The 20069-nt window shown below is 42.9% G+C and overlaps 1 protein-coding gene across 1 annotated transcript in view; it reads left to right on the top strand.

Annotated features, from left to right (window-relative positions):
- The window catches only part of DNAH11 (dynein axonemal heavy chain 11), a 294718-nt gene that overhangs the window by 267701 nt on the left and 6948 nt on the right, over positions 1-20069 (top strand). Inside the window, exons 56-58 of the mRNA XM_059397525.1 lie at positions 4425-4616; positions 7497-7616; positions 17318-17560. Coding sequence (XP_059253508.1) covers positions 4425-4616; positions 7497-7616; positions 17318-17560 — 555 coding nt within the window. The remainder of the gene's footprint in view (positions 1-4424; positions 4617-7496; positions 7617-17317; positions 17561-20069) is intronic.

The raw sequence follows: 20069 nt of genomic DNA, 5'->3' as shown, positions 1-20069 counted from the left end.
AGGGAGAGAATCTTAAGCAGGCTTCATGCCCGGCACAGAGCCCGGCACAGGGCTCCACCTCGCATCCCTGAGATCATGAGCCCAGCCGAAATCCACAGTGGTATGCTTCACCAGCTGAGACGCCCAGGTACCCCGGGAAACAGTACTCTTATTAGGAGAAGTAGGATGAAACCTAAAGAGGAAATGCACATGGTTTGGTATAAATATTAAGACTCCTGTTAGAAATATTATCATTTCTCTCTAGTATCTTCTGGACCAATACTCAAGTCAACATTATGAAGGAATTATAATAATTGGCCATCTAAGATTATAGTTTCAAAGAATACAGTTAATTGTCTAGTTAATTAATTTATAGGCTATATAAAAACTGTAGAGTGTAGAAAGAGGCACTCAGGAAACCTTTCAAAGAATACAGTTAATTGTCTAGTTAATTAATTTATAGGCTATATAAACACTGTAGAATGTAGAAAGAGGCACTCAGGAAACCTTGTTGAATGTATTATATAGTTGCAGTACTTTTTCTTTTGGGAACCATGGCAGCCATGAATTTATTTTTTATTCCTTGGTTGATAATTTCTGACCACTTAGGACATTCTCAACCTCTTTCCCAAAATACAAAATAGGAATTTAATATATTTAAATAGGATTTATCCAGCCCCCATAGGACAATTATCTGTATTTGGGGAAAGTGAGTATGTCATGATCAAATATGCCTCAGCCCAATCGTCCATCAGTGTTTTTTCTCTTTTTGTTGGTTTTTTTGTTGTTGTTTTTTGTTTGTTTGTTTTGGTAAGGACCTCTCTGATCATCTGATAAAACCACGGACACTCTCCCCAGGGAAATGCCCATTGAAAAATATGTTGCATGTCATGGCAGGGATGAACCGATGCCCCAAAGTTTATACATGAGTCCCTACCCCCGTTCCAGTTTATTTATGAAAGTATTCATTCTTCTGACTTATCTAGAAAGCCACTTAGACTAACTAAAGATGACAACTATTGGAAAGACTCAAGTACTTAAAGGGGCAGGAGGTCATTGGGGGTAGGGAGGGAAAAAATGAAACAAGATGGGATTGAGAGGGAGACAAACCATAAGAAACTCAATCTCAGGAAACAAACTGAGGGTTGCTCGGGGTGGGGAGAGGGATAGCGTGGCTGGGTTATGGACACTGGGGAGGGTATGTGCTATGGTGAGTGCTGTGAAAGGTGTAAGCCTGATGATTCACAGACCTGTTCCCCTGAAACAAATAATGCATTATGTGTTAATAGGAGAAAAAAAAAAAAGACTGATGAATCACAGACCTGTATCTCTGAAGCCAATGCAGTATATATTGATTAATTGAATTTAAATTTAAAAAATTTTTTTAAAATGGGGATGACTAGGTGGCTCAGTTGGTTAAGCAGCTGCCTTCGACTCAGGTCATGATCCCAGCGTCCTGGGATCGAGCCCCACATCTGGCTCCTTGCTTGGCAGGGAACCTGCTCCTCCCTCTGCCTCTGCTGCCACTCTGCCTGCCTGTGCACGTGCGCTCTCTCTCTCTCTCTCTGGCAAATAAATAAATCTTTAAAAAAAATTTTTTTTTAAATGAAAGAAGAAGGAAGGAAGGAGTCATAAGGGAATACTATTTAGGCTCCTTTCATATAAACATAATAACCACATTTTTAAAATAAGATACTTTTTTTTTTTTTTTTTTTTTTTTGAGAGAGAGAGAGAGAGAGAGAACATCCTGGGGAGGGAGGGGGAAGCAGAAGGAGAGAGAGGATCTCAGGCTGGCCCTATGCTCAGTGTGGAGCCCAGGCACAGGGCCCAATTCCAAGACCCTGAGATCATGACCCCAGCCAAAATCAAAAGTTGAATGTTTAGGGCGCCTGGGTGGCTCAGTTGGTTGAGTGCCTTCAGCTCAGGTCATGATCCTGGAGTCCGGGGATCGAGTCCCGCATCGGGCTCCCGGCTCTGCAGGGAGTCTGCTTCTCTCTCTGACCTTCTCCTTGCTCATACTCACTGTCTCTCTCTCTCTCAGATAAATAAATAAAATATTTTTTAAAAGTTGAATGTTTAACCGACTGAGCCTCACAGGTGCACCTAGATTTCTTTTTCTGTAAGATCTGCAGCAGAAACAGATAACTGGTAATTGCACACGTGAAACTGGCATTTGTGTGCATACCACCTGCTATTATGTGAGTGTGGATGCCTGTCCTCTGGCCTCTGAGCTGTTTGTGTATTTTCTGATGGTAAATTGCTCATCTCTTGGTTTGTAAAAATACAACTGACCTGATATGTAGAATGTTAGGTAGACTCATACTTTTTCCTAATTTGAAAAACTTGATTCATATTTTTTTCATTTGGAATTCATATTTGGCATTTATATTATCAGGGCATAATGAAATGGCATTAAGTTGTAATTTTTTTTGAGGAGGGGTGGTAGGGTGGAGGAGGAGCAGAAAGAGAGAGAGGAGAAAAAGAGAATCTTAAATGGGTTCCCAGCTTAAGCAGGCTCTCACAGCCAGTACAGAGCCCAGTGGTGGGGCTAGATCTCACAACCCTGAGATCATGACCTTAGCTGAAATTAAGAGTCAGACACTTAACCAGCTGAGCCACCAAGGTGCCTACATTGTAATTTTTTTTTTTTTAGCACTGAGGATTAAACTAAATCTATTATATGAAATATTTATGGAATTAATGTACTTAGTTATAGTAGTACATTGGTTTTCTGTGGACTATGTTATTCAGGAAGATGGTAGGTGAGTTGTTAGATCATAATTCCTAAGTAAAAGTTTGATATTTCTATTTTGTCTCCTAGAAACTTCTTACATTTAAAACTAATACATTTTTTATATTCTTCAAGATTAATTCCAATTATATGTTTTTTTTATTTTCTTCCTTCATGAGCTTATCTTTCATTTTATGTTTGTGGAAATGTTACATTTAATGATTATGTATCTTTAAGCCCCATAAACTACCTAGAAACAGCCTAGTGTTTTAGAATGACCTAGTGATTTAGTTGGGTCCGCACTGTGGATGGCCTGGCCAGTTCTAGAACGACATTTGGTAGTAACGTTGGATTCTTATTAGAGTAAGTCATAAAGAAACTGAAAAGCTTCTTCTAGTCCTAGAACAAGGGAACAAGTCTAGTCTTGGTTTGGTTTAGACTTTTACTAGAAGTTGCCTGGGAGACCAGATCTGAACTCTCACCTGAAAGGTGCTAAATGCACTTTGTAGATGGTCCAAGTTGTCAGATTCATTTTAAATGTAGACTGGCTATAATTGGGCCATTTTAAAGGAGAAGGGAAGAAGGTACAGCTTTGGCCTTATCGTCCTCTAGTGCCCAGCATCAGTTGAAGTAGTCCTTTTTTGCCTCACAGAACTGCCGAATCTGAGAATAAAGTACTACCACCTTTAAGACAGAGATTGGATGGTGGTGGTTCACCTTTTAATTTTATGGCTGTGGGAGCCATAACCATACAACATGCTAGGATTTAATTTTCCCTCTGCAATTTCAAAAAAATGTTACAGATCTAGTCTACAGGGTGTGTTTTCCCGTCTTCCATATGCCATTCTCTCCACCCAGCAATGAATTCTACCCTAAGTTCATTAGAAGGAAACCATTTGTCAGGATGATTGTATGAGCTCAGGGACACTAAAGAATTAGAGTGCTCCCAACAAGAGGACTTCTTGCATATATAACTGGCAGCTGTGTTTCATGAGCTCAGCCACACACCCAGGCTGGTAGGTGTCTCCCCTGGAACTCACTGACGGCTTCCCCGGTTGTCTGGTCAACCTCATGTCTAGCCCACAGAGAAAGGAAAAGAGTGACTACCAGGGCAAGCAATTTTCTTTTAACTAAATGACATGAAAATTGTACACATCACTTCTACTCACATTCTTTTGGCAAGAACTTGGTCATATGGCATATCTGGCTTCAAGGGAAGATGGGAAATGGTTTTTTGATGGGTGGTCCCATGCCCAGGTAACCTGTGTGACTGGGAAACAGAGGGAACGAAGGGCTGGGGTTTAAGTGGTATTCTGCTATGCTTATGATACAAAGGTGGGGTCCTTTGGTCAGCTAGATTTCTCAAGGAGAATTTTGCAGGGAAAAATGACCTCAAGCAGTATCATCACTGCTCAGATCTCAAGCAATACCATCACTGCTCAGAATGAATTGCGTCATTTTCTAGCGAACTTAGAAGCATTTGGTAAAATAACTGAAACGAAGTGAAAACATTCCTCTGAAATTAACAGACTGGCAAGGGCCAAATGGCCAGTCTCCTATTATGCGCTGATAGGATAGACAGCCGGGCTTAGAATTGCATGGTAGCCCTTGTCCTAGATCTCCCTCAAAGTTATCTACAAGGTCATTGAACTTGCAACCCCTTGCCCTTGGAAGGGGTGCAGAAGGGTAATCAACTATTGTCCTTTCTTCCCAGGATACACTTGAGTCGTGCTCCAAGGAGCAGGAGTTTAAAAGCGTCCTCTTTTCTCTGTGCTACTTCCACGCTTGTGTGGCTGGGAGGCTGAGGTTTGGCCCCCGGGGCTGGAGCCGCAGCTATCCCTTCAGTCCTGGAGACCTCACCATTTGTGCCAACGTCCTCTACAACTACTTAGAGGCAAGCCCTCATGTAAGTGCTAGTGGTCAGATAACCTCTTCCAAAGAGTGTACTGAATCTGTCAGTCTTTGGCCACTATCAAATGGGCCATAATTTCTCTTTTGAAGCTATTATTGAAATAGCTGACACTGTATATGCATCTTCTGCCAAGTGTGAAAATACACCAGATCAAAGGTTTTCCAGCAGTGGAAGCTCAAACTTCACAAGATAGGTCAAACCAGTTCTACATCAGCAGCTTAGTGCCCAAAAAAAAAAAAAAAAAAAAAAAAAAAATGTCCTTCATTATGTTAACAAAAACAGTGGTTTACATGTGCATATATGCCAGATTCATTAGGCAGGTAATGAAGCATTTGCACAAATGTAATTACATACAGCAATTCTGACAGTTCATAACACTGCATTAATAATCACTACAATTAGTTCTTATGATGGAAGCAATTTACAGCGCGTCACATGTATAAATAATGGTGCATTTCCTGCATATGTCATTATTATGTATTAAGGATGCCACCTTGTTGTGACTTTCTCAGTAATGTTCCCCTTGATTGGAAGTTAAAGGTAGATGAATGATTTTATTTCATGGCTAAAATGCGTTTTACAGATGGGCACGGGAATGCTTCATCAAGAACATTTGTGTAAACTCTTAAAAACCCCGTGATTGGATTACAAAAAGGAAGAGCCATTTGTAGGAATTTTCTGGCTTAGTCTTCATAAAGGAAACTTTTTCCCTTCCGTTAAATCTGTTACAATTGAGATACATTTGTCCAACCAACTGTTGTGCCCTGGGCCACACTTTCTGTAAAGGGCCTTTAAAATGACTCATCTGTGTTTCTGTGGGTAGAGTCACTATGTGTTCTTTCGGTAACCATTGTTACAATTTTTGTTACCAAATAAGTCTTCTCAAGCTTCAAAGGTGAGGTGACCGCTATCAGAATAGGTACACTCAGTGTATAACGTGGCCGTGTTCTCCCAAGGAACATATTTTGAGTAAGTTGTATCTAAAATAAGCGGCTTTAATACTGTATGTGATCAGTGATGATCTGTCATGTTCTAAATTTTTTCCTTAATTTTTATTTATTTATTAGAGAGCATGAGTAGGATGAGGGGCAGAGGGAGAAGCGCACTCCCCACTGAGCAGGGAGCCTGATGCGGGACTTGATCCCGGAGTCCCGAAGGCAGGTGCTTAACCAGCTGAGCCCTCCAGGTGCCCACATAGCTATCGCTTTTTAAATAGACAAAATTTGAGCATATTTTGATCCTCGTAATGGATAATATTTTGAGTTGCTCTTAACACATTTTGTGTAAAATGTTGCAGGTAAAATCGACTATTATAATAGTTTTGGAGAAAGTGAAACAGATCACTTAATCCTCTTATACAAGTCCTTCACAACTGTCCCCTGACGCTGAAACAAGGACTGTTGTCCACTTCAGCTGACTCCTGTACGCAGCCGAGGCAGAAATGATGGGGAGAAAGAGAGGAGCGGACTCCTGTTTGTCCCTGGCTCTCATGTCCCGAGACCTAGCAGCCCTGCGGTGGCCCTAGTGACTCCCGTTGTGCTGCTGCCCCCACTGGCATCCCAGGAACAGCACAGCTTGCAGTTCTGAATGCTCTGTCCTCCCTCGGATGTCTACACCCAAGGCATTCACTGCACGTGGCCAAGCCAGTGACCAAGATTTGGAAGTAAGGTTATATTCACAGTTTGGTGATACAAAATGCCCTTTTCAAGAAGGCATATGATCAAAACAAGGATCAGGATTTGGGGGAAGAGCGTCAGTTATTGATAATAGATAATAATAGAGCCCCAGCTGATGAAAATCTTGAGGGTGGTGCATATCCGCTGGTAGAACGCACAGCCCGTACTAACGGACCGCCCTCAGGGAAACGAAACAGAGAAGTCTCTGTCGCCCATCCACTTCATGAGGGTGACGTGGAAGGTTCCCCCGGGGTGGTTCCGGGAGCCTGCTTCAGTCCGCTCGCTTCTCCCGTATTCCTCACCCACCTCAGAGCAGCTTTAAAGAAAGACCTCTTTGAGGTTCATTTATTCAAATTCAAATAAACTTGTAACCAGTACATTTGGAATAGTTGAAGCAATTTTACTTGTTCTGTCACATCGTGCAACCCACGAAGGCTATAATTAAGTTTTTAGTTGAACTGTTGGGAGGCAATCTACTGCCCCTGAGGGTATAAAGGTTCCTGTCTGGAAAGGCTTCATCACAGACTGGCATGTTTTGCAAACCCTGAGGAAGCTAAAGGGTAGCAGAGAGAGGCTTCAAATCCTGCTAAGCCAAATAGAGAGGAGATACTGGTATTTCCTGAAGACCACATGGTCCAGTCATTAGTCAGAACCCTTAGAACAGTCAAGGAGTAGGCCAGTCATGCCATGAACCAAACCCTCAAATCAGTCTGCAGCAGGGGGTTTGGTTTGCTGGGATTTTTACAAGGAGAGGGCATCCTAAACATCCCCCAAATGCAGATTGTATAAGGTTTTCTTCATTTGCCTAAATGGATCCTAAAACCTGCTATCACATCCTAAAAACGTGACGTACCACAAAGGCCCTGTGAACTAATACCTTTTCCCAATTTTTGGATGAGATTTTGAATTTATCAAGTTTCCCTGCGTGGCATGTTCTAGGAATAATTGCTTTAAAATCTGCATTCAGTGTTCGTGAATTTTCACCAAATGTATTTAAACACCCTGAATGTAATTCTGTCAAGAAATTCTGTGGAGAAACCTAGACCATTTCTGAACCTCTTTTAAATGCTCCCGTTGGTGGGGATTTGGGGAAACATGGTGTTAGAGGTACTTGGAGAGAGGCGTGTACTGCTGATTGGCGTGTCTGAGGCAGATGCTGGGGGTCTGGCGGTGAACATCTATGTGCCGTCCTTCCCAGGTCCCATGGGAAGACCTCCGTTACCTCTTTGGTGAGATCATGTATGGAGGCCACATCACAGATGACTGGGATCGCAAACTGTGTCGGGCGTACTTGGAAGAATTCATGAATCCATCTCTGGTAAGATATTTTATATGTCATTTACAGAAGAGAAAATCCTAGTAAGGATTTAAAATATTTTTTAAGTTTTATTTATTTAATCTCTGCACCCAACATGGGGCTCGAACTCACAACTCCAAGATCCAGAATCACATGCTTCACCAGCTGAGCCAGCCAGGGGCTTCTTGATTAAGAATCTTTTAAAATAACATCACTGTATAAATGCTTCTTAAATATTACTGAGGAATCTTGACCTTTTGCAAGTATATACTTGCCACTGTCACAGAGTTTGGAAGTTTGTTAGAAATGAAGAGTGTTGTTGTTGTTGTTTAAGATTTATTATTTATTTGAGAGAAAGAGAGCATGCAGGCATGTGAGTCAGGGGAGGGGCAGAGAGTGAGACTCTTCAAGCAGACTCTCCACTAAGCATGAATCCCCATACAGAGCTCCATCTCTGGACCCAAGAGATCATGTCCTGAGCCGAAACCGAGAGTCAAAGGCGTAACCCAATGAGCCACCCACATGCCCCAGAAATGCAGAGTGTGGGGCGCCATCTCAGATCTGTGAAATCCAAATCTGTTTCAGTAAGACCTCCTCGCTGATTTATCTGTGAGTCCTCATGTTCCACACCCAGGCAAAGGACCCTCACGGAAACTGGCTGAATCTTAGGAGTAACCCTTGGAGATCATGGGCATTGCCTATTTCATGGGAACACAGGGCGCCCTACATCTCTTTTCACACTTGAACAGGATACCAACTATTTTTAAAGGTGTGCCATGTCATTTCTTTGACATCAGCCAGAGCACCATCTTTCTAATAGGCATCCTGAGGCAAGGGAAACAAAAGCAAAAATAAACTATTGAGACTTTATCAAAACAAAAAGCTCCTGCACAGGAAGGAAATTTTCAATAAAACTAAAAGCCTATAGAATAGGAGAAGATATTTGCAAGTGATGTGTCTGGTTAAGGGTTAGTGGTTACCAGAATATATAAAGAATTTCTAAAACTCAACACTCAAAAAACAAATAATCCAACTGAAAATTGGGCAGAAGACATGAATCGACATTTTTCCAAAAAAGACCTACCAATGGCCAACAGACATGTGGAAAGATGCTCAACATTATTCCTCATCAGGGAGACACAAATCAAAACTACAATGAGCTACCACCTCACACCAGTCAGAATGGCTAAAATCAGCAACACAAGAAACAACAGATGTCGGTGAGGATGGGGAGCAAGGGGAACCCTCCAGTATGGTTGGTGGGAATGCAAGCTGGTACAGCCACTCTGGAAAACAGTAGGAAGTTTTCCCAAAAAGTTAAAAATAGAACTACCCCATGGGGGACACCTGGGTGGCCCGACTTCAGCTCTAGTTGTGATCTCGAGGTCTTGGGATCGAGCCCCATATTAGGGTCCCTGCTCAGCAGGGAGTCTTCTTGTCCCTCTCCTTCTACCTCTCTCCCTCTCCCCTGCTCATGTACTCTCTCTCAAATAAATAAAATGTTGGGGCCGGGGGGAAGAACTACCCTATGATCAAGCAATTGCACTGCTAGGAATCTACCCAGAAAATACAAAAACTAATTCAGAGGAACACATGCACCCCGATGTTTATAGCAGCATTATCTACAATTGCCACATTGTGGAAACAGTCCAAGTGTCCATCCAGTGGATAAAGAAGCAGTGGTGTCTATATGACAGTGGGCTGTTAACCATAAAAATGAAGGGATCTTGCCATGTGCAAGGACACGGATGGAGCTAGAGCATATAAATGCCAAAGGAAGTAAGTCAGAAAGACAAGTGATTCCACATGATTTCACGCGTGTGGAATTTAACAAAAGAAAGGCGCAAAGGAAGAAAAGAAGCAAACCAAGAAACAGCCTCTTCACTATAGAGAACAAACTGATGGTTTAGGTGGATGGGGGATGGGTGAAATAGGTGATGGGGATTGGGGGGGCACTTGGGATGAGCACGGTGGATGTATGGAAGTGTTGAATCTGTATTGTACACTTAAAACTCATACTACATGATATGTTAACTAACTGGAATTTAAATATAAGCTTTATTTTTTTTTAAAGATTTTATTTATTTATTTGACAGACAGAGATCACAAGTAGGCAGAGAGGCAGGTAGAGAGAGGGGGTGGGGGAAGCAGGCTCCCCACTGAGCAGAGAGCCTGATGTGGGGCTCGATCCCAGGACCCCGAGATCATGACCTGAGCTGAAGGCAGAGGCTTTAACCCACTGAGGCACCCAAGTGCCCCTAAATATAAGCTTTAAAAAGCAAATATGCTAAGGACTATAAAAAATAACAAAGTAGTGCATATTTTTTCATTGTTTGAGCCACCTCCTGTTGATAATTTCTCTGAGAACTTCATCTCATAAAAGTATTACGTAGTTTTTGATCCCCTTCCTCGAGTCCATTTTGAGAAGTAAATAATCATGTAATAGAAAATGTGTATTATCTGTTGTCTAATATAGAAAACTGAGACAGATTTTGTTTTTTACTACTTTTAGTAATGTTAAACAATTTGGGGACAGTGCCAAAAAAACCCCAAAAAACCAAAACCAACCACCTTTCCTGCCACGTGATCATTATTTGTTTCCGTTGCTGTGAGTCTCCCAAGTGTTTCCTTAGTTCTAATGAGCAGGATTTCACAGGTCAGAGAGACACTGTCAATTTACTCCAATTCGAAGTCCCTCCTCAGAAGAGGTCTGGGAGCAGGTTACCATGGAGATGGGAAAGCTATAAACAGTTTGAGGCGTGCGACCTTTACAGAGGTTGATTTCTCCAAGCGGTGGTGGAGGTCACGGGGCAGAGTGAGAAGCTCATGCTGGTGTTCCCTCTCTGGCTCGGGCCTGAGGACAGGGAGCGAATGACTGTTGCCAAACTAGACAGTCCATTAACCTTGCCAAGTCTGAACTACCATTCGAACAGCGGTACAATGAACACAGAGGGGCAGCAGCGGAGTGTGGGTGAGCCCTTTAGAAATGTAGGTATCCACCCTCTGTGCAGATCTGCTGATGTTTTCAGGCTCAAAATGCTTCCTTTGCTGTCTGGCTTCCTCCCCGGACAGTACCACTTCTCAGCTCAACAGAGGAAGTTCGGACCCTTGCTACTTGGTGGCAGAAAAACACTGCAACATCCCAGTTACTCTGTTCTCTTGCAGATGTGTCTCACTCTTGCTGTTTATTTCAGGAGCTTGATCTAACACCTGTGCATCTGCAGGATGTCTTTTCACCACTTCTCATGTTGGGTTTGTTGGTTTTTGTTTTTTTTTTTTTTTTAAGATTTTATTTATTTATTTGACAGAGACACAGTGAGGAGAAAGAGAACATAAGAGGGGGAGTGGGAGAGGGAGAAGCAGGCTTCCCGCTGAGCAGGGAGCCGGATGCTGGGCTCAACCCAAGGACCCTGGGATCATGACCTGAGCCAAAGGCAGATGCTTAATGATGGAGCCACCCAGGTGCCCCTCACATTGGTTAACTTATTTAGAAATTAGTACCTCTGGTTGCACTGAACCATAATCAGAAAAGCAACTCATTAATGGTGTGGAATTTAAAGCTCATCCCAGAATGCCTTCATGGTGTTGTCCTGTGAGGGGGATGGGTGGGTTTCTTGCTGGATAAGTGACAGAGACCCTGGGAGAGGGTTCCCTGATGGCAGTGTGCCTCCCAGGTCTCTAGCAAGAGGTAGGGAATTATTTATTAATATTATTCTCTCACCTAAAGCATGCACATGGCAATGCTAAATGAGTAACAGAAAATTACTTTTAGAAAATAAGGTATCAGGTCACCTGAAGGTTGTCATATATTAAAAACTCTTCTGGTAATACAAAGTAACCATTAGGAGGCTGGGCTTTGAGATAAAAAACAATACTAGGGGGCACCTGGGTGGCTCAGTGGGTTAAGCCCCTGCCTTTGGCTCAGGTCATGATCTCAGGGTCCTGGGATCGAGCCCCGCATCGGGCTCTCTGCTCACCAGGGAGCCTACTTCTCCCTCTCTCTCTGCCTGCTTGTGATCTCTCTCTCTCCCCCTCTCTCTCTCTGTCAAATAAATAAATAAAATCTTTAAAAAAAAATACTAGTGTTCGCACTCAATTCTCCCTGTATTTGCTTTTATTGTAGGCCCCTCCCCTGAGTCTCAGTTTCGTCTACTGAATAAGAATGGCCCATTTCATAGGTTTGGTGTTAGGTTTAAACATTGGTGCAGTGTTAGAACAACATGCTTAATAATTGGAAGGTCTTTTATTATTAAGTGTAAGTTTCCATGCTATCTCTTGCATACTTGGCTAGATTTAATCTGTGATTATAACAATGGAAACAATTTATTAAACACTTGCTCTGTGCCGGGGATCAGCACTCCACATCTCATGTGTGTTATTTTCGGGCTGCACCATCATCCTGCCAAGTAGGTATTAATATCCCTCGTAATCAGAGAAGAAACCCAGATTCCCACAGGTCAGACAGTTGGTAAGTAGCTAAACCAGAATTCGAGCTCGCAGTCAGACTGCACGGACTGCAGGCTATGTCTGCCCCACGCTGCATCAGTTGGAATGCTGATCTGTGTGCAGTATCTGGAGCTTGGGGCACCGATCCACTGACTTGTGTCTGTGCTTTGCGCAGTGGGTGCCCAGGGGGCTGCCGTGAACAAAACCGGGCAATCCGGGAGCTCTAGGTTCTGGTTCTGCCACTAACTTGCTGTCCAGCTTTGTGCAGGACCTCCTTGTGCCTCAGTTTATTGATTTACAAAATGAGGGTACTATCTAGAAAATCACTCCAGTACCTGTCAGCTCTGAAGACCTCATGATGATAGAATTTACCCTTGAGTAATTTCTGAAAATCCCTTACAGCACTTTGGGGTCATGGCATTTTTTACTCAAAAGGCAAAGGGCAAATGCATGTGTTTAGGTTCAGACTGAGCTGGAGGCTAAACTAGGCAGGACTCCCTGGAGAGGCAGCATAAGAGGTGGGGCTTTTATTAAATGCCAGAAAGCAAAATGTAAGAAGGACCATAGTCCTCCAGAGTCAGGCGAGATGCTGGCTTTCCCAGTGCCTAATAATTGCGCCTGACACTGATTTCTGTAAAAATGACTTCAAATCCTTGATGATTTGGTGGGGGGGGGGGGGGGGCATAATGCGGAGTCTCATTCTCTTTGAGCACAATGCCATTAATTTTTTCAAATAACTTTATTGAGACAAATTCAAAGAGAAGTTTACCAATTCCACTTGGACAATCCAAAGGCTTTAGGCATATTCACAGCTGTGCCGTCACCACAGTCTGTTTTAGACACCTCGTCACCCCCCACAGAAAACCCTTTACCCATTAGGAGTCACTCGCCATGCTCTCCCCGACTCCCCAGCCCCAGGCAACTACTTACTCATCTACTTTTTGTCTCTGGGTTTGCCTGTTCTGGATATTTTATGTAAATAGAATGATACACAGCCTTCTGTATTTGCTACCTTTCTCTTAATGTAATGTTTTCAAGGTTCACCTATGCTATAGTATATGTCATTGTTTCCTTTTTATGGCCAAATCATATTCCATTGTATGCACCATTTTCTTTATGCATTCATCAGCTGATGGGCATTTGGGTTGTTTCTGTTTTTTTGGCTATTAGCAGTAATGCTGCTAATGAACACTTATGAACAGGCGTTTGTGTGGACATACATTTGCATTTCCTTTGGGTGTATACCTAGGAATGAAATTGTTGGATCATAAGGTAACTCTGTTTAACATTTTAAGGAACTGCCATATGATTTTTCCAAAGTGGATGCACCATTTTATATCCCCACCAGCAGCATATCAGGTTCTACACTCTCCACTTCTCTGCTGACACTCTTGTTACCCCCTTTTTTTTTTTTCTTAAGCCATCCTGGTAGGTGTGAAGTGGTACCTTGTTGTGGTTTTGGTTGGCATTCCTCTAGACACTAACCATGCTGAGCATCTTTTCATGTGCTTATTGGCAATTCATTAGTCTTCTTTGGAGAAATGTCTCTTTAGAATTATTGACTCTTTGAGGAGTAACAATAACCTCCTCAAATAACCTCCCCCAAAGGTCCATATGCAGAGCGCTCTACTCTTCTGGCCTCATCACCAAGCAGCAGATTTTCATAAAAGCCTTGGGTAGGAAAGGATTCAGAACCAGGATTCACAGAGCTCCTTGAGCACATGGAAACCTTTACAGTTTTCTTTCTTTTTTTTAATTTAATTTTTTTCAGTGTTCCAAGAGTCATTGTTTATGCACCACACCCAGTGCTCCATGCAATACATGTCCTCCTTAATACCCACCGCCAGGCTCACCCTAACCCCCAACCCTCACCCCTCCCCTCCAAAACTCTGTTTGTTTCTCAGAGTCCACAGTCTCTCATGGTTTGGTTCCCCCTCCAATTTCCAACTCACTTTTCCTTTCCTTCTCCTAATGTCCTCCATGTTATTCCTTATGCTCCACTATGAGTGAAACCATATGATAATTGACTCTGTCTGCTTGACTTATTTCACTCAGCATAATCTCCTCCGGTCCCACCCATGTTGATAGAAAAGTTGGGTATTCATCCTTTCTGATGGCTGAGTAATATTCCATTGGGTATATGGACCACATCTTCCTTAGTCATTCGTCTGTTGAAGGGCATCTTGGTTCTTTCCACAGTTTGGCAACTGTGGCCATTGCTGCTATGAATATTTGGGTACAGATGGCCCTTCTTTTCACTATGTCCCTTTACAGTTTTCTTAAAGGAGAAAGAGAACAGGTAAACACCTACATGAACAAAGACTCATTTTTCGAACTTTGCCTGTTTGACATCACAGTAGGAATGTACAGTGGAACATTCCTCAGGTTGTGTTTCCTCAGAATATGTTTGAAATAATCATGTCTATTCCCAGGACACAGAAAAGACCCAAACGAACATCAAAGCCTACTTACATGCTTAGCTGTTTGCATATATGGTCTTTAAATTCCCAGTCATGATCATTAGGTTGCTAGTAAGAGTGATATTTCACTGATGAGACTGAAACTCAGATAAACTGTCATATTTTAAGGCCTCCAGCCACCAACCCACTCAGGGATGGGAACTGCACCATGTCTGGCTGACCAGAAACCTCAAGCCTTTGCCTTTCCGTTGTGGTTTTCTTGTGTTTTGCTCATTAACGAACATATAAAAGCACTCTTCCCGTGTTTGTAAAAAGACTGCTTAACTGTCTCTCCAGAAAGTACAGACCATTTGCGTTCCCACCAGCACTATAGGAGCAGGCCCTCCTTGCTCCTTCTAGTCCCCATGGCATTTTAACATTTCTAAGCAGTTCCACTTCTTGGTTTCTTTGCTTGAAACTCTGTTTCTAACTTTCTGTCTTTCATGGAAGGACAATTTAACTGGCTTTTAAGATTTCTTTCAACAGTCCAGTGAGCCCTTACAGGGAAGATCAAGTCCTTGTTTGCAGGGACCAAAGTCTGGTTTGTATATATGTATTCTAATTTCTGGTTTCATTATTTGTATTTTGTGCCCATATCTCTGTTTTGAATAAATTATCTCATAGACTAATAATACAAGCTAAAATCTCCCCCACAGTTTTGTTTCGGTCACCTTGAACAGGTGAGATTGAAATGGATTATTCTTAGGGACCCTGGTGGCTCAGGCAGTTAAGCATCTGCCTTAAGGTCATGATCCCAGGGTCCTGGAATCGAGCCCCGCATTGGGCCCTCTGCTCAGCAGGGAGCCCGTTTCTCCCTCTCTCTCCCTCTGCCCTTCCCTCTGCTTGTGCGTGTGTGCACTGCCTCTCAAATAAATACGTGAAATATTTAAAGAAAAAAGAAATGGATTAGTCTGATTTCTAAAAATGAAGTGCTAGAAAGTGCAGATAAATGAGTGAAATAAACCATGCTAACAGATACTGGCGGGGAGATGGTCCAAGTTGCTCCTGTTTCTCACGAAATGAAAGAGTAGCTTAACTTGGAACTCTTCCTAGTGCAGAACAAGTGCCAACTCCAATATTTAAAACGCCTTCTGGAGTTCACAGCCACCAGTGAGCATCGTCAGTAAGGACACAGGCCCTCCGGGAAACTGGCGATGGCAGGTCTGAGAACGAACAAGCTGTCAGTACTCACAGCTGACCTGGTTGTATAGAAAATCACTTCCTTTGTCCCCATCAGACTTGGAGTTTCTTAAGAACTAGAATAGATGAAACTTTTATACTCCAGAGGCTTGTTAGGCTACACTAGGTGGTGAGTACCTAGTATCCAGTAACAATCTGCGAATACCTACTTTGTCTCCGGGTGAGAGAGAGGGGACCAGTGGCATAACATACACAATTAGAGGAACCCCAATTTCAGAAAATGATTTAGAAAATCCAGGCATAAAGGAGCTACATTCGGTAAGTGATTTTTAAAGTGTCCCACTGGGGGCGCCTGGGTGGCTCAGTGGGTTAAGCCAATGCCTTCGGCTCAGGTCACGATCTCAAGGTCCTGGGATTGAGTCCCACATTGGGCTCTCTGCTCAGCAGGGAGCCTGCTTCCCTCTCTCTCTCTGCCTGCCTCTTCGTCTACTTGTGATTTCTCTCTGTCAAATAAATAAATAAAATCTTTTAAAAAATTGTTAAAGTATCCCACTGTCCATTTAAGCACATCGAGACAGAATTTATAGCGAGAGAGATTGGGAAAATGAAAGAGGAGGTTATGGCCCCTGGGAACTAAAAAACAATTGAGAAAAGATTTGAGATGATGCTGAGTGATCCAGAAAATTCTAAGCACTTGACTGAGTTTATGTTTGGTGAGAGGACCAGGTGCATAAATTGTTTTGCTATGTTTTGAGGAACCGTGTTCACATGTCCAGGTTTGGTGCTGCTCTTCATTGCCTTTGTTAAGAACCTTCCTCTACATGGAATGTCTACCCACTGCCCCCGCCTTAATGAAGTAGATGGGCATGATCAATGCCTCATCATGCCAGCCTTCTGTTCGTTAGGCACCTGTGCCTCATTCAGTGAGCACCAGTATGTGCCAGCAGCGGTCCCAGGGTCTGTGGATCTTGAGATGAGCAACACGGGCTCTGTCCCGAGTAGCTCAAAGGTAAGGAGGCAGCACTGATAGGATTCTCTATATATTCTGCCCTGTACAATGTTACATACGCACAGTCCTGTTTTTCAGTATATGTACATGGAACTGTGTTTATAACATGTGTATGTATCACATATCAAATAATTCGAAGCCCTATTGTGAAAAAGTATGTACATTTGGAAAGCAAAGCCTAGAGAGTCATAGAAAGTGTGTGCAGAATGAAGATGTAAATCAGGCCTCTTGCCTGGGGGGCGGCGGTGGGGGATTACTCTGAGTCTCAGTTTCTCTCTGCAGAATGTTTGCAGAGGTTTGGGACAGTCACTGACGGGGAGCACGTGATGGGGTGATCACGCAGTAGATGGGTCAGAACCCAGTTGGCCTTTCGTGTGCATGGATCTTGTTGCCCCAAGCAAACTGCAGACTCCATCTTCTGGGGGCAAGGATTCACGTGTTCCTTGGACTACCCGCTTCCCCCCGCCCCCACCAGAGGTCAGCCTGGTGCCCTCCATGGGGCAAAAAGATGGGTTACAAAAGCATCATGAAACATTTTAGAGAGCCTGCACCCCATGCAGCATTGCGCTGGACATTCCTACCCAGCATGTTCTCAAAGTGTCTTAGGATGCTAAGAGTGATTTCCTTTTAGACTTGTCATAACGGACTTTTTCCCTTTGTGGCTGAAGATTGAAGAGGAGTTCATGCTGGCACCGGGATTTGCAGCCCCACCTAACCTAGATTACTCAGGCTACCATCAGTACATAGAGGAGAAGCTGCCTCCAGAAAGCCCAGCACTGTACGGCCTCCATGCAAACGCTGAGCTAGAACTCCTGACAGTGATGTCCAACACGCTCTTCAGAACGTTGCTGGAGCTGCAGCCCAGGAATGCGCTCATCAGTGAGGAGCTGGGGCAGTCCGCGGAAGAGAAGGTAGGCGGTCTGTTTTCTGTTGCGCTGTAACATGTAACATGTAACATGTTCACAGTGAGTGATCTAAGTGGACCACTCGATGGCTTTTTCCCTTTCCATAGATCCATATAATCACCACCCAGGTGAAAATTCTTAACATTTCCAACACTTGGGTTCAGTCTATCCCTCTGCCTCTGCCCAAACCTGACCTCTATCAGCATAGACGAGCTTTGCCTCTGTTTCTTTGTCAAATGGATGCGTTCCTTCAGTACGTCCTGGTGCACATGCAGCCCCTCTCAATCCATGTTACATTTACGAGATTCGTCTGTATTGTTGCATGGACCAGTGACTCAATTTTGTCTAGTATTCTATTGTACATGTATATAGTTCATGCTTTAATTCATTCTATAGTAGATGGATGTTTGGGTTATTTCTAGTCTTTCACTGTTTTGATTTATCACAGCCATGAATATTCTTGGAGTCTTTTGTCAACCGGTACAGGCAACTCCCAGAGGTGTTCTCCAATATTCCTCACCCCCTTTCCTCAGAAGTGGAGTGGCTGGATTGTGGGATGTAATGTGTAGCTTCAGTAGATATTCCCAAATATCTTCAGTAGATATTCCCAAAGTGTTTGTACCACTTACACTCCCGCCAGCAGTGTGCACATTTCATTTGCTCTCCATCCTTGGGGTTGTGTTAGCAGTACTAATTCATTCTGGTTTTAACTCTGCATTCCTAGTCAAGGACTAAGGCTGAGCATTTTTTCCTATGACCTTGGTCATCTAGATGTAATCTTATATGAAGTGCCTGTTCCAGCTGCTCGCCCATTTCTTTGTTGTCAGTGTTTTTCTCACAGATTTGTAAGGACTCTATTCTCATTGTACATTCTTTGTCAGATGGCTGTATTGCAAACATCTCCAAATCTGTGACTTGCCTTTCACGCTGTGTTTTTGGCTCTATCATTTTGTTATGGTGTCTATTTTACATTATCTTGGGAGATTGGCATTATTTCTTTTTTCTTTTGGCATTATTCTTTTGAAGGTATGTATTATCCTAGAACGACAGGGATGAGAAACAGACATCAAGTCTTATTTGGTTTTACATTTAGTTTATTTTCCCCCCAGATAAATTAGCCCTCATTTCCCTCACAATTTAATCAGGATTCGACTGACAAGGATTCAGGTTGTTGGAACACACTAACCATCAGATTTAATTATAGTGAGATCTGAGGAATTTTCATATTATTTCTTGAAATAGGGCCATTTGCTGAGGCCCTTGGTTGTCATTTAGAGGCTTTAGAATTTGTTGTGGGGTGTTTTATTCTATATACTAACATTTTCCTTGTATGATTGTTAGACCTCTTTGTTTGTTTGTTTTAAGATTTTGTTTATTTATTTGATAGAGATCACAGGCAAAGAGGCAGGCAGGTGGCAGGGGGAAGAGGGGGAAGGGGGAAGCAGGCTCCCTGCTGAGCAGAGAGCCTGATGTGGGGCTCGATCCCAGGACCCTGGGATCATGACCCGAGCTGAAGGCAGAGGCTTTAACCCACTGAGCCACCCAGGCACCCCTGTCATTATGTTTTGTTTTTTAAGATAAAAAAGGAAACGTTCATCCATTTGGAAAAAGCTTTCTATTTTTTCTATTAATAGAAGCAGAGAGATGGATGAAGTCTTCATTTAGTTTTGGGGCTTTGATCTTTCCAACAAAGAAGCCATCTATTAAACCAGAAACTGCGAAGCAAATAATCTGTAGATGCCTCAGCACAGTGAACAGGCAAACAGATTGTGGCAATGACTCTTTTGGATGCTTACTATATGCTAGGCAGTAAAGGACGTGCTTTACAAATAAGCCACTTAATAGCTTCAAGTAGTATCAGGATCCCTATTCCAGACTTAAGTTTAGGGGACTTGTCAGACTGCTAGAAAGGGACAATGAAGGAAACCAAACTCTAGCTAATTCCAAAAGCCATTCTTTTACCTAACCTGCCTACTATACTGTTTCATTCTTTCTAAAGATGCTGCAGGTGAGTTTAAGATTTCAGGACCTGAGGGCACCTGGGTGGCTCAGTGGGTTAAGCCGCTGCCTTCAGCTCAGGTCATGATCTCAGGGTCCTGGGTTCGAGTCCCACATCAGGCTCTCTGCTCGGTAGGGAGCCTGCTTCCTCCTCTTTCTCTCTGCCTGCCTCTCTGCCTACTTGTGATCTCTCTCTGTCAAATAAATAAATAAAATCTTTAAAAAAAAAAAAAAAAAAGATTTCAGGACCTGAAAAATAACCTGCCAGGGTGCTAAAGCAATTTGGGATTAGGCTTCCAGAACCACAGTCAGTAGTGCAAGAAAGCAAGGAAAGAGTGAAAGCTGCCTGAGGCTGAAGACAGGCAGTACTCGTAAATCTTTTGTCCATTTTAGGTATTCGTTGGTTTTCCCCAGTCCAGTAAAAGATGAGAAAAAATATGTATATTGAAGTACTACATACATTTTCACATCTTTAATTTATAAATCTTTTATTTCTTCAAGGCAGTAATTAAAGAAG

This window comes from Mustela nigripes, chromosome 4 (assembly GCF_022355385.1).
Source record: "Mustela nigripes isolate SB6536 chromosome 4, MUSNIG.SB6536, whole genome shotgun sequence".
Lineage (NCBI taxonomy): Eukaryota > Metazoa > Chordata > Mammalia > Carnivora > Mustelidae > Mustela > Mustela nigripes.
The sequence above is the reverse complement of the archived record's forward strand: the minus strand, read 5'-3'. Positions and strand labels throughout refer to the sequence as shown.